This window comes from Hylobates moloch, unplaced genomic scaffold, assembly GCF_009828535.3.
Source record: "Hylobates moloch isolate HMO894 unplaced genomic scaffold, HMol_V3 SCAFFOLD_12, whole genome shotgun sequence".
Lineage (NCBI taxonomy): Eukaryota > Metazoa > Chordata > Mammalia > Primates > Hylobatidae > Hylobates > Hylobates moloch.
The window spans coordinates 96,131,646-96,144,484 of NW_026652287.1; the positions used below are offsets into that span (position 1 = coordinate 96,131,646).

At 47.5% G+C, this 12,839-nt stretch overlaps 1 protein-coding gene across 5 annotated transcripts in view; it reads left to right on the plus strand.

Annotated features, from left to right (window-relative positions):
- Positions 1 to 12,839, plus strand: part of ELK3 (ETS transcription factor ELK3) — a 136,850-nt gene that overhangs the window by 46,447 nt on the left and 77,564 nt on the right. For all 5 annotated transcript variants that reach the window (XM_058426049.1, XM_032170948.1, XM_032170950.2 and 2 more), the window contains one exon: positions 6,527 to 7,321. In XM_058426049.1, coding sequence (XP_058282032.1) covers positions 6,527 to 7,321 — 795 coding nt within the window. The remainder of the gene's footprint in view (positions 1 to 6,526; positions 7,322 to 12,839) is intronic.

Consider the following 12,839-nt stretch of genomic DNA (forward strand, 5'->3'; position numbering starts at 1 on the left):
TTAAATTGTCATTAGGGTTGACACGGTGATATTTATGTTTTGTTCTGTTTTTGCTTAAATGGGAGTGTAAAAATGATGATAATACTAATAGCTAGTATATGTTATGGGGTTTGTCATGCATGGATGCATCGGGCGTTCTGATAGAAGCTGTATACGGATGTCTCATTCAGTCCCATGAGGCAGATGGATCAGTCCCCATTTTACAGATGAGAAACTGAGGCATTGATCTCAGGCAGTGACTCTGGAGCCTCTCCTTTTAATCCCTGCAGCAGGCCTTGTGATAGGGTCAAGTGGGTATTTGTTGGAAAGGTCCCCTGCTCTGTCCCCCTTACCCAGTGCAGGGGTTAAGAAGGGCCTGTTTGTTAGGAAAAGTCTTCAGCACAACCGATGCTGCTTGCTTACTGAGCTGCTGACATTTCTCAGTTTTGAGAACGAGGTAGGAGAGTTGCAGAATCAGAGGGCAGGAGCGCTGTGTTTCCAGGGTGCCCTGGAATGGCAGAGGATCCAGGGGCCAGACCACAATGATGAGGAACTCGCCACAGGCCTGGCTCCTCGAGGGGAGGAAAATGGAAGATCAGATAACAAGACTAAGCATGTGAACTCCAGACGCATAACCTTGGATCAAAATTGGGGTGCCAGACCAGAGTGGGTAGACAGACACATGCAGCAAATATTTGCCGCGTAAATGGATGGGTGAAATTATGGCTCATTAAGCTCTCACGGGAGGTGTGAGGTTGTATGTGGCATGTGGAGTTTGCATGTGGCCTCTAGTATCTGCCTGGGAGTTTTCAGTTAAAAAATGCCAGCAAAGAAGCACAGACAGGTATATGTATGGGATGCACCCACGGGGAGCTTTAACCAGCCTGAGAATGAGCCGTGGAAAATTGTGTCTTTCACACCTGCGGCTTTATGCCTGGGTCAGTTCTCCTTATAGTTGGTAATTCATTCAACAAACATTTAGTTAACTCATTTAAATATAATCCTAATAACATCGTCATTAAGAAGGTAAATCTAATTCCATATGCATCTTTTCATTACTTAGCACTGCATATACTTTTTTTAAATTACAAAACTTCTCGAAATATTTCTCATCTGTCTACTATTTGGGATTATTTACACAGACTCCTTCCCTTTCAAAGGGCAGAGTGGAGTGTTTGTGTGTGTGTGTGTGTGTACATATGTAAACACACTGCGGACAGCCATACCTGTTCTTATAGGTATCCCTGTAACCTGTCAGGGTAACAGCACTGAAATGGAAATGGAAATATGACCTGCTCTCTTGGCATTTTCTATGTAGTTAAAGTGAAATAATTGAGGGATCCTGTCACGAGATCCTCTCATGGGCTGCTGTCATGGGATGCCTTGGTCCCCAGAGGTGGCTGGTGAGTTGGGAAGGGTTCTGCTGCACAAGTCTGCCCGGAATCCTGTCCCAAAGGGACGACTTGCCCTTTAGGCTACTACTGCATTCCCAAAATGGCAACTTGGACGGGGTGACAGGGGGATTAATTTTGGTATCTGGTCCTCCTCTTTTGCCTGGAACTGCCACTGGGCTCTGTTTTAAGGGGATGTTGCTTTTTCCTCTCACTAAAATTGGTCCCATCCTTGCTGCCCGTAACCTCACATGGAATGCCTGCCGGGCAAAGAGGCAGCCCTTTTGCAAATACATATTTAATGGGAAATTACAAAGAGACTGGTCCCACCCGTGTAAGAGGGAAGCGGATGTGTGTAACACTCTAAAACCACGCTGGAGACGCACTCAGCTCCACCCGACACAGACCAGCATCGCTCAGGTTACCAGGCAACTGTGAGCAACAAATACTTGTGAGTCTGGGATTGAAGGGAGTGGAAACCAGATTTTTTCTAAATATCCTCATCACTTACCATAATAAGAGCCCTTACCCAAGTGTGCTTGTGTCCTGGGCTGCCTAAGTTGGCCTGAATCTTGTGTCACCCTTTATAGTAGTCAAGAGCTCGGGAGTTAGATTGCTTGGGTGCCATCTGTTCTCTCCAGGTGCAAGCTTCCAGCAGTGTATAATTTATACTTCCCGAGCCTCAGCTTGCTCATCTCCAACATGGGGATAATAATCATTCCGGTCTCTGAGAGGATTGAGTGAGTTGATGGTTGTCAGGTTCTTAGAAGATAGCCTGACAAATAATACATGCTCAGCACATACTAGCTTGTATTATTCCTGACAGTGAGTCTTCTCAGCAAACTGTCTTGGAAGGAAACTTCCCTCTGGAAGCCACAGAGAGATCTTCAAACATACATGGCGCTGCTCCTGGGGGCAGCCCTGGAAGGTAAGGAAGAAGGGGCTGTCAGTGCAGCTGCAGGGACACACGTCCTCTGAGCCCAGGTTCTTCCTAATCCTCTAGCCACGGGCACTGCTGTGGGGGGCTTTCCTTACCAGCTCCCCTCGTCTAGCAGATGTCCCCAGTGCTGAGTTGCTGGGCTGCACTGCTCTGACCCACTTACTGTACCCGACCCTGCCCTCTTCCCTCCCAGTTCCACTCTCAGCCTTCGACCCTGGCAGTTTCCACGTAGCCAGATCGAATCCGTCTTTCCCATTGGTCTCTAGAGAAGCATGACCTGCCTCGGTTCTTTCCAGTGGCTGTCACTTCCTCCTTTTGGCCAGCTAGTAAATTGTCTCCATCCCCGTCACTGCGTAACCTTTCCCTAGAAAACTCTTGGTGTCCTCTCTGCTCCCCCGGCAGAGGCAGCAGCTACCGAAGGGCCCTTCCCAGCATCTCCCTTTTTACCTTCCGAGTAGGGGTTAGCATGTTAAGACAGTCGCTTCTAGCTATAGAAAGTTCCCACTGTCTTCCACTTAAACATATAAAATACTTAAGATTCTATATGTTCTTTTCTTTAAAAACCAGCTTCATTAAGATAAAATTCACGTACCACACAATTCACCCATTGACCATGTACAGTTCAGTGGCTCTGAGTATAGAACTGCACCCATCACCGTGACCCACTTTAGAAACATTTTCATTACCTCCTTCCTTCCACCCCTCTCAGCCCTAGGTAACCATACTCTACTTTCTGGCTTTTTGTATCGATTTCATGATTCTGGACATTTTATATAAATAGAATCATATGTGACCTTTGTCATATAATATCTGGCTGCATTCACTTTGCAGTGAATCATAGAATAGAATATTCTGTTCTATGGCTCATGCCTGTAATCCCAGCACTTTGGGAGGCTGAGGCGGGCAGATCACCTGAGGTCAGGAGTTCAAGACCAGCCTGGCCAACATGGTGAAACCCTGTCTCTACAAAAATTAGGCAGGGCGTGGTGGCTCACACCTGTAATCCCAGCACCTTGGGAGGCCGAGACAAGGCAGATCACCAGGTCAAGAGATCGAGGCCGTCCTGACTAACACGGTGAAACCCCGTCTCTACTAAAAAAAATTGGCCAGGCATGGTGGTGGGTGCCTGTAGTCCCAGCTACTCAGGAGGCTGAGGAATTCTATGATTCTGTTTAATGACATTGAGGCCCATTATGTTGTGTTTATTCCTTACTTTACATAGTCTAGTAATTCATTATTCCTCAAATAATGAATTCTAGGCTTGGCGCAGAGCTTCATTCTTTACGACAGCTGGATCGTATTCCATTGTAAGGACACCTCACATTTCATTTATCCTTTTGCTGGTTGGTCGACAGGTGGGTTGTTCCTCATGTTCTTTTTAACACAGCAAGGCCGTATGATCCGTCTGAGGCTGCCTTTCAGTTCCCAACCATTTTTTTGAGCAGGAGAGACATTTTCCGTCATTTTTATCACAGCCCTTGGTTATTTCTTGATGTGCTCGTGAATGTAATCCCAACTTAGACATGATGTTCCAAACCTATAAGAAAATTAAAAGTTTTTTTTTTTTTTGGAAAAGAAGAAACAATGAGTTTTTAAGACTTGTTAGAATAAATGATAAAGATCATTTTTCTTCTTTGTTTTTTTTTTGGCTCTAAATAAAACATTTATAGAAGTTTGTCTTTTGTGTAATTATTTAGGCTCTAAAAACTTCACTCAGTTTAGATGAGTGTTCAAACTCGCTGAGAGAAAAAAATGAAGTTTTTCCCCAGGGAGGAAAATATTATGAGCTAAAACTAAAAAGAACTTAGAATTTTCGCAAAGGAAGCATTAACACACCAGGCCAGCACACTTTCTTTTTAATGGGAACTGACCCTGGGTCAGGTGGGTCCAATGACACCCTTATTTAATTTATTTCCTGCTGGGAGCTGATTTTCCTGGGCATGTTCTGACCCAGGGCACTCGGCAGAGACGCTGCTAACAAAGCCCAGGTGGAAAACATCTTAGTTTCCCAAATTTCTCTGAAGGTTTTTAAGGACTGTTCAGCTTCAAGTAGCAGTGTGAGTGTGAGGTCGCTGGCGTAAATGGGACCCTGCAGGTTAAGTTGCAGGTGGGAGCTCCAGGATGCAGCAGGGTGGCCGTGGCCACTGGAACTATTTGGCCTTGACTCTAAGGTGCCCTGGGCATAGGCCTGCATGCTGGTGCTCAGTGAGGTTTCTTCATGACTCTGTGTATGAGATCTCCTGTGCTGAATGGGGCCCTTAAATGTGCCCTTTGCTCCCGTCATTTAAGGGGGAAAACGGCAAATCAGAACGTCATAATGGGCCGGGCACGGTTCCTCACGCCTGTAATCGCAGCACTTGGGGAGGCTGAGGTGGGAGGATCACAAGGTCAGGAGATCGAGACCATCCTGGCTAACACAGTGAAACCCCATCTCTACTAAAAATACAAAAATTAGCCGGGCGTGGTGGCGGGCGCCTGTAGTCCCAGCTACTCAGGAGGCTGAGGCAGGAGAATGGCGTGAACCCGAGAGGCGGAGCTTGCAGTGAGCCGAGATCGCGCCACTGCACTCCATCCAGCCTGGGCAACAGCAAGACTCCGTCTCAAAAAAAAAAAAAAAGAATGTCATAATGTAAAGGATGGCAGGCAAACACATGTTTTTAGAACCACACTATGATTTCAAAAGGGACATCAACATTCAGTTGAATTTCATGTCTATTGGGGGATCTTTGATTCTCTCCCCCTAAATTTGTGTGGGGATGTGGAAAAGCTTAGGCTTTAGAATCTGTCGATCTTGGTGGTTCTTGGGCAAATGACTCCCCATCTCTGGGATCTTGTTTGTGTCAGAAGGATGACATCCTCCACCTCCATCAGGGCTACTGTGGGGATCTAATGAAGTGCCTTATGTACAACCCCTGGTACAGAAGAGAGGCACTCAATCAGAGCTGCTTCTAAAGCTCTTCTCCTTGAAATGATCTTTTTTTAACCCTCACTCATACCCAGGTTTTAGGTGGAACAGTTTCTAAGGGAACAGAGTCCTTTTCCCATAGGATGGTGCTGGGTTTTTGTGCTTGAGAGAGACCATCTTTGTCTCTCTGAGCCCCTCGGACTCCAAGATTCATCCATAGGGCAAGGCACACAGCAAGCATTTGGTAGGTAAATATAGAACCCAGTGGGTTCGGCAGGGAATTAAAGTATCCATTTAATAAACCTCAAGAACAGCACAGCCTTTAATATAAAGTCCCTTCTCCCAAAGGGCTGCAAAAACTTTTGCAATGATTATTGCTTTTCATTTATAGCCTAATGTTTGAGGACTGGAGCCATAAACTGAAGAGCCAGAAGTAGACGCTAACAACTAAAAATACTGTCAGTGAATGTCACAGATATCCAAAGTAGACAATTCGTTTTTCTTCCAGTGGCTTTCTTGGCCAAAAAAAAAAAATTAAAAAGGAAAAAAATGACTGAGTTAAGAAAACGTTGTAGTGTTTGATGATGATAACTTGCATCTTATAATGCTTTCCAGCTTACAGAATGCTTTCTCATTATTATTTCATTGAATTCTTCTGACTCCCAGAGGTAGGTATGACGATACTGTGTTATGGTTAAGGACATGCTGCCTCTACCACTTCACTTCCTACCAGGTGGCCATGTGTGAGTTACGGAAGCGCTCTAAGCGTATTTTCCAAATTTTTAAAATAGGAGTCACAACACCTTCCTTTTAGGATTGCTGTTCAGATTGTATGAGATAAGGTATGAATAATCCCATCCACATAGTAAGGGCTTCATAAATGGCAACTGTTACTATGTTATTACATAGAATAATCCTCACTCAGCCAAGGTTGGGGGATTGCTTGAGTCCAGGAGGTTGAGGCTGCAGTGAGCCATGTTCGCGCCACTGCACTCCAGCCTGTGTGACAGAGTGAGACCCTGTCTAAGAAATCATCATCATCATCATCATCTTCTTCCTTCCTTTACAGATGAGGAGGCTCAAAGTGGCACTTAATTTGCCAAAGATCACAAAGATCTAGTAATGGCAGAACTGGAATTCACGTCTAATTCTCCTACTTCCAACTTCATTCCTCCTTCCACTTCTCCTTAGCCAAGAATGTAAATCAGCAGCATTTTGGTGCTTCTGCCAGCGACATTTACCGTTATCATGAGGTCTCACATGGTGTCTCGGGTGCACTCAGATTTTCAACGTCTACTTTTGTATTTGCAGAACATCATCAAGAAGGTGATCGGCCAGAAGTTTGTGTACAAGTTTGTCTCTTTCCCGGAGATCCTGAAGATGGATCCTCACGCGGTGGAGATCAGCCGGGAGAGCCTTCTGCTGCAGGACGGCGACTGCAAGGCGTCTCCGGAGGGCCCCGAGGCCCACAAACACGGCCTGGCCGCCCTCAAAAGCACGAGCCGCAACGAATACATCCACTCAGGCCTGTACTCGTCCTTCACCATTAATTCCCTGCAGAACCCACCAGACGCCTTCAAGGCCATCAAGACGGAGAAGCTGGAGGAGCCGCCTGAAGACAGCCCCCCCGTGGAAGAAGTCAGGACTGTGATCAGGTTTGTGACCAATAAAACCGACAAGCACGTCACCAGGCCGGTGGTGTCCCTGCCTTCCACGTCAGAGGCTGCGGCGGCGTCTGCCTTCCTGGCCTCATCCGTCTCGGCCAAGATCTCCTCTTTAATGTTGCCAAACGCTGCCAGTATTTCATCCGCCTCACCTTTCTCATCTCGGTCCCCGTCCCTGTCCCCCAACTCGCCCCTCCCTTCTGAACACAGAAGCCTCTTCCTGGAGGCCGCCTGCCATGACTCCGATTCCCTGGAGCCCTTGAACCTGTCATCGGGCTCCAAGACCAAGTCTCCATCTCTTCCCCCAAAGGCCAAAAAACCCAAAGGCTTGGAAATCTCAGCGCCCCCGCTGGTGCTCTCCGGCACCGACATCGGCTCCATCGCCCTCAACAGCCCAGCCCTCCCCTCGGGATCCCTCACCCCAGCCTTCTTCACTGCACAGGTAAGAGTCATTGCTGTCATCCCAGCCACAGCCAGCTTCACTGGCTTAGCAAAAACGGAAGAGCAACTAAAGAGACTTCCTTCTGTCCCTCAAAACGTCGTCCTATGACTTGTACCGAGGTCACTGTGTAAATGGGAAGGGAAGCTGCTTTTCCGTCCTCAGACCAAGGGGTGCACATGAGACAGGGTTTGGTTTGTCGACTCTAGTGGGATGCTTGATTGGTTTCTTGCTTTTAGTGGCCTAAAGTGACCATAAGTGGAACATGCACACTGGCCGACAAAGCAGATCTCACCAGCGATTTCCTAGGGAAAGTTGAGCGGGCCAGTTTACATTTCAGGAGGCCCTTGGGCTTTACGAACTCTTTATGGCAGAATCTTCTCTGGGGACACTTAATAAGGAGCCACTTGTGTTCTGTTAACAAGAAAATAGATGTCAGCTGATACCGCCATCACATCTGTCAGTGTGGAGCTGTGGTCATAGGGTGGGTAATAAGAAACAAAGGGGCCACCCCAAACAGCTGCTTCGCGGAAAGCAGCACTACTCTGAGAAAGCCCCGGTCCACAGCACTGGGGAGAAGACAGCAGACTTGCAGAGCCAAAAAAGCCTTCGTTGTTATTAGTCCCAAGGAGAAAGCAGCCTTTTCCTTTAAATCAAATATTCAGATGCCCTTTCTTGTCCAGCTGACAATTGCAGCGCAAAGGCGTAGTAGGTGCTGGGAAACCATATTTCTCCTTCCCCTTGAAAATTGGATGCAATTTTAGTGGCAGAGGTTAAAAGAGTATTCGTTTTAGGTTCACAGACCTGCATTCAGTTCCTGGCTACCCTGCTTCCTAGGAGTGGCACTGTGGGCAGTTGCTGTTTGGGCCAGGTTCCATGTGTGTGGAAAATGGGACCGTGGACAGGCTTTGTGAGCTGGGGACACCTGGTAGCATTGTTAACCGCGGAGCTGCACCCGTCCCCTGCCTCTGTAATCTCATCGTAGTTGTCCCTGTTGTCATCAGCAGCAGCCGCGGCAGCATATGACAGGCTTCCCTACGTGTGCCAGGCACTGCTGCAGACGCTTTACATGCATTGCCTGTATCCACGTTTACAGCAGCCCTGTCACATGGATACAGGTTGAGCATCCTGTTTCCAAAATGCTTGTGACTAGAAGCATTTCAGAGTTCAGACCTTTTCAGATTCTGGAATATGTGCATGATACTTGCCAGTTGCATATCCCACGTCTGAAAATCTGAAATCCAAAATGCTGCAAGGAGCATTTCCTTGGAATGTCATGTCAGGACTCAGAAAGTTTCAGATTCTGGAGGATTTGGGATTTGGAGATTTTTGGATTTGGGATGCAGAGCCTGTGCTATTATTATCATGCTATTTCCCAGCTGAGATAAATGAGGCACGGAGGTAAAGTAGTTCGTCCAGTGTCGAGACGGCAGCGTCCCTGATCACGATGGCCGTCCACGGAGCACCTGAAAGCAGCTCTGGGCCACTTTCCTCTCCACGCTTTCTCTGGACTGGATTCTGCCCAGGGATTTAGTGACAGCTCAAGCCTGTGAGCTGGTGGTGACGCGCGCCACCGCAGATCGGGAGGGCCAGGGGAGCAGGATATAGGTCAGAGTAAGCACATGTGCTCTTAAATCAGGCATCTTCCGGTTAAGCAAGGCTGTCCAGTGACCAAGGGCTGCTGAGCAAATGGCTCAGAAACAGCAGCTCCTGACGTAGCTCAGGGGAGTAACTTGAGAGGCAGGGCCAGGGTAGATGATCTGAGCATCTCCTCCCCGGGTCTCCTGTGTGTTTACAACTGTCAGGGTGAGAAAGGTCTGAAGCCAGGCCAGGGCCAACTCTGATTGAGGTGTCTGTGTTCCCTGGGAGCCTGGATCACGTTCTCAGAACAGAGTGAGGCAGATGCCAGCCCTGTCTCAGAGGAAGTCAGCTCAGCCAGCCCTGTGGATAATGTGGATGGAGTGGTGGCTCCCGTCAGTGGGGCTGAGGGCGTGAGAGAAGGATCAAGGGTGGATGCCCAACAAATGGATGCAGAGGGCACGGCCAGGAGCCAGAAGCTACCAGCATGGCCTGAAACCAGGTGGGAATGCGTAGGAAAGCCAGGATCTTTACAAGAGGACCTGTGCCTTAGGCAGTGAGGGTGCCCGGTCCTCAGCCAAGCTGTGAGGGCAGGGCTGTGATGATTTAGTGCCAGGAAGCCCAGAAATGGTCCCGAGGGGAGGGAGGCAAGGGGCAGCGTCTGGACCCAGGGCAGGAGAGTGGAAGTAAAGGGACCTGGCTCAGAGAGGGCCTTCAGGTCAAAGGAGGAGGAGGGGCACCAGGCAGTCCTCTAAACCATGCAAAACTAAGGGGGTCACCAGCTACACTGGGAGATGGTAGAGCCTCGGGACTCAGACCCCACTTTGAACTTCCCCCACGTTCCCTGAGTGTGGGCTCTGCTCCTGGCATGGCCATGGGTGGCCAACAATGAGGGAGAGAAGGGGCAATGAGGGAGACACCAGGGGCGCCCGGGTGGGAGTCAGGGGTGTGGTACTTATTCAGAGCTGAGTTCTTGCAGCCGGTTTCGCCCAAGCAGATTCCCTGAGATCAGATAGGATATCTTGAAGCCAGGGGTGGTTTAGGATTAGGGTATGTCAGTGTCAGATTTGGACTCTCAGATTCCCTCCCCTGGGAGCTGCTTCAGGGGATGCCCCAGAAACTCACCCACCAGCACCAGCACCAGCCCAGTAGTTCACCTTCCAGGTGACAGCCAGAAACAGCATGGCTCTCAACAGCCAGGCATTCTGAGGAATTCCTTTCGGCCTCGGGAGTGAAGGACAGCTGTGGGGTTCAGGGTGTTCCCCAGGCAGCAGCAAGGCTTCAGTGGTTTTCCCCCTACCTGAGCACTTTGTCACAGAAACTCTCCTTTTCTCTGTGCGTGGGGGGTGTGCTGTGTGCAGTGTGACGCTGTGTGCACATAAACATTTGGTAATCTGTGGGCTGTAAGCTTTGCTTAGCAGTGGGCTTTGGGAGAGATGAAAGCTGTGTGTGCTGTAATAACCCGATACCCTGAAAGTACAAATTCCCAAGGTTGGTTATTTCCAGCTAGAAACATGGCAGGAAGGAGGGGAGAAGTAAGGGAGCCTTGGCGTGGCCTGTATCACGTGGTTACCATTCCCTCGGGAACCTTATTACACCTCATACAGGCATACCTCATTTTACCGTACTTTGCTTTATTGCATTTCACAGATAATTGGTGGTTTTTACAAATCAAAGGTTTGTGGCAACTTGGCGATGAGCAAGTCTTATCAGCGCCAATCTGTTCTTCCAACAGCACACGCTCACTCCACGTTTCAATGTCACATTTTGGTAATTCTCAAACATGTCCAACTTTTTCCTTACTATTATGTCTGTTATAGTGCTCTGAGATCAGTGAGATTTGATATTACTATTGTAATTGTTTTGGGGCACCATGAACCACACCCATATAAGACAGCAAACCTGATCAGTGTTGTGTGTGTCGCAACTGCTCTCCCGTGTCTCCCTCTCCTTGGGTCTCCCTATTCCCTGAAACGCAACAATTTTGAAATTAGGCCAATTGATAACCCTATAGTGGCCTATAAAGTGTTCAAGAGAAAGGAAGAGCTGCACGTCTCTCATTTTAAATCCAAAGCTAGAATGATGACGGCAAAGGCATGTCCAAAACCGAGACAGGCCGAAAGCTAGGGGGCTCTTATACCAGTTAAATAAATATGTAAATGTAAGAGTTCTTGAAGGAAATGAAAGTGCTACATCAGTGAAAACATGAATGATAAGAAAGTGGAACATCCTGATTGTTGATATGGAGAAAGTTTTAGTGGTCTGGATAGAAGATCAAACCAGCCACAACATTCCTTTCAGGCAAACCCAGAGCAAGGCCCTAACTCTCTTCAATTCTTTGAATGCCGAGAGAGGCGAAGAAGCTGCAGAAGAAAAGTGTGAAGCTAGCAGAGGTTGGTTCATGAGGTTTAAAGAAAAAAGCCATCTCCATAACATAAAAGTGCAAGGTGAAGCAGCGAGTGCTGATGGAGAAACTGCAGTAAGCTATCCAGAAGATCTAGCTACGCTCATTGATGAAGGTGGCTACATCAAACAGCTTCACTGTAGGTGAAACAGCCTTCTATTGGAAGATGCCGCCATCTAGGACTTTCATAGCTGGAGAAGTCCATGCCTGACTTCAGAGCTTCAAAGGACAGGCTGAGTCTTGTTAGTACAGCTTGTGACTTTAAGTTGAAGCCAGTGCTACTAAATACACTCTGCCTGTGCTCTACAAATGGAACAACAAAGCCTGGATGACAGCACATCTGTTTACACAGTTTATGGAATAGTTTAGGCCCAGTTGGGACCTACTACTCAGAAAAAAGATTCCTTTCAAAATATTACTGCTCATTAACAATGCATCTGGTCACCCAAGAGCTCTCACGGAGATATACAAGAAGATTAATGTTTTTCATGCCTGCACATACAACATCCATTCTACAACCCAGGAGTCAAGGAGTAATTTTGACTTTCAAGTCTTATTACTTAATAAATACATTTCATAAAGCTACAGCCGCCATAAATAGTGATTCCTCTGATGGATCTGGGCAAAGTCAATTGAAAACCTTCTGGAAAGGAGTCTCCATCCTAGATGCTATTAAGAATATTCATGATTCATGGGAGGAGGTCAAAATATCAACATTAACAGGAATTTGGAAGAAATTGATTCCAGCCCTCATGGACCACTTTGAAGGGTTCAAGACTTCAGTGGAGGAGGGAACTGCAGATGTGGTAGAAATAGCAAGAGAACTAGCATTAGAAGTGGAGCCTGGAGATGCGACCAAATTGCTGCAATTTATTGATCAAACTTGATTGGGTGAGTAGTTGCTTCTTACAGATGAGCAGAGAAAGTGGTTTCTTGAGATACAATCTACTCCTGTTGAAGACGCTGTGAATATTGTTGAAATGACAACAAAGGACTGAGAATATTACATAACTTTACATTACATTACATTACTTAGTTGATAAAAGCAGCGGCAGGGTTTGAGAGATTGACTCCAATTTTGACAGAAGTTCTACTCTGGGTAAAATGCTATCAAACAGCATCACATGCCTTAGAGAAATCTTTCATGAAAGGAAGAATCAATTGGGCCAGGTGCGCTGGCTCACGCCTGTAATCCCAGCACTTTGGGAAGCCAAGGCGGGTGGATCACCTGAGGTCAGGAGTTCAAGACCAACATGGCAAAACCCCGTCTCTACTAAAAGTACAAAAATTAGCCAGGTGTGGTGGCAGATGCCTGTAATCCCACTACTTGGGAGCCTGAGGCAGGAGAATCACTTGAACCCAGGAGGTGGAGGTTGTGGTGAGCCGGGATCACACCACTGCACTCCAGCCTGGACAACAAGAGTGAAACTCGCGTCTCACTAAATAAAAGAGTCAATCAATGTGGCAAACTTTATTGTCTTATTTTAAGAAACTGCCACAGCCACCCCAGTCTTCATGACTCTGCCTCCTTGTCCCTGG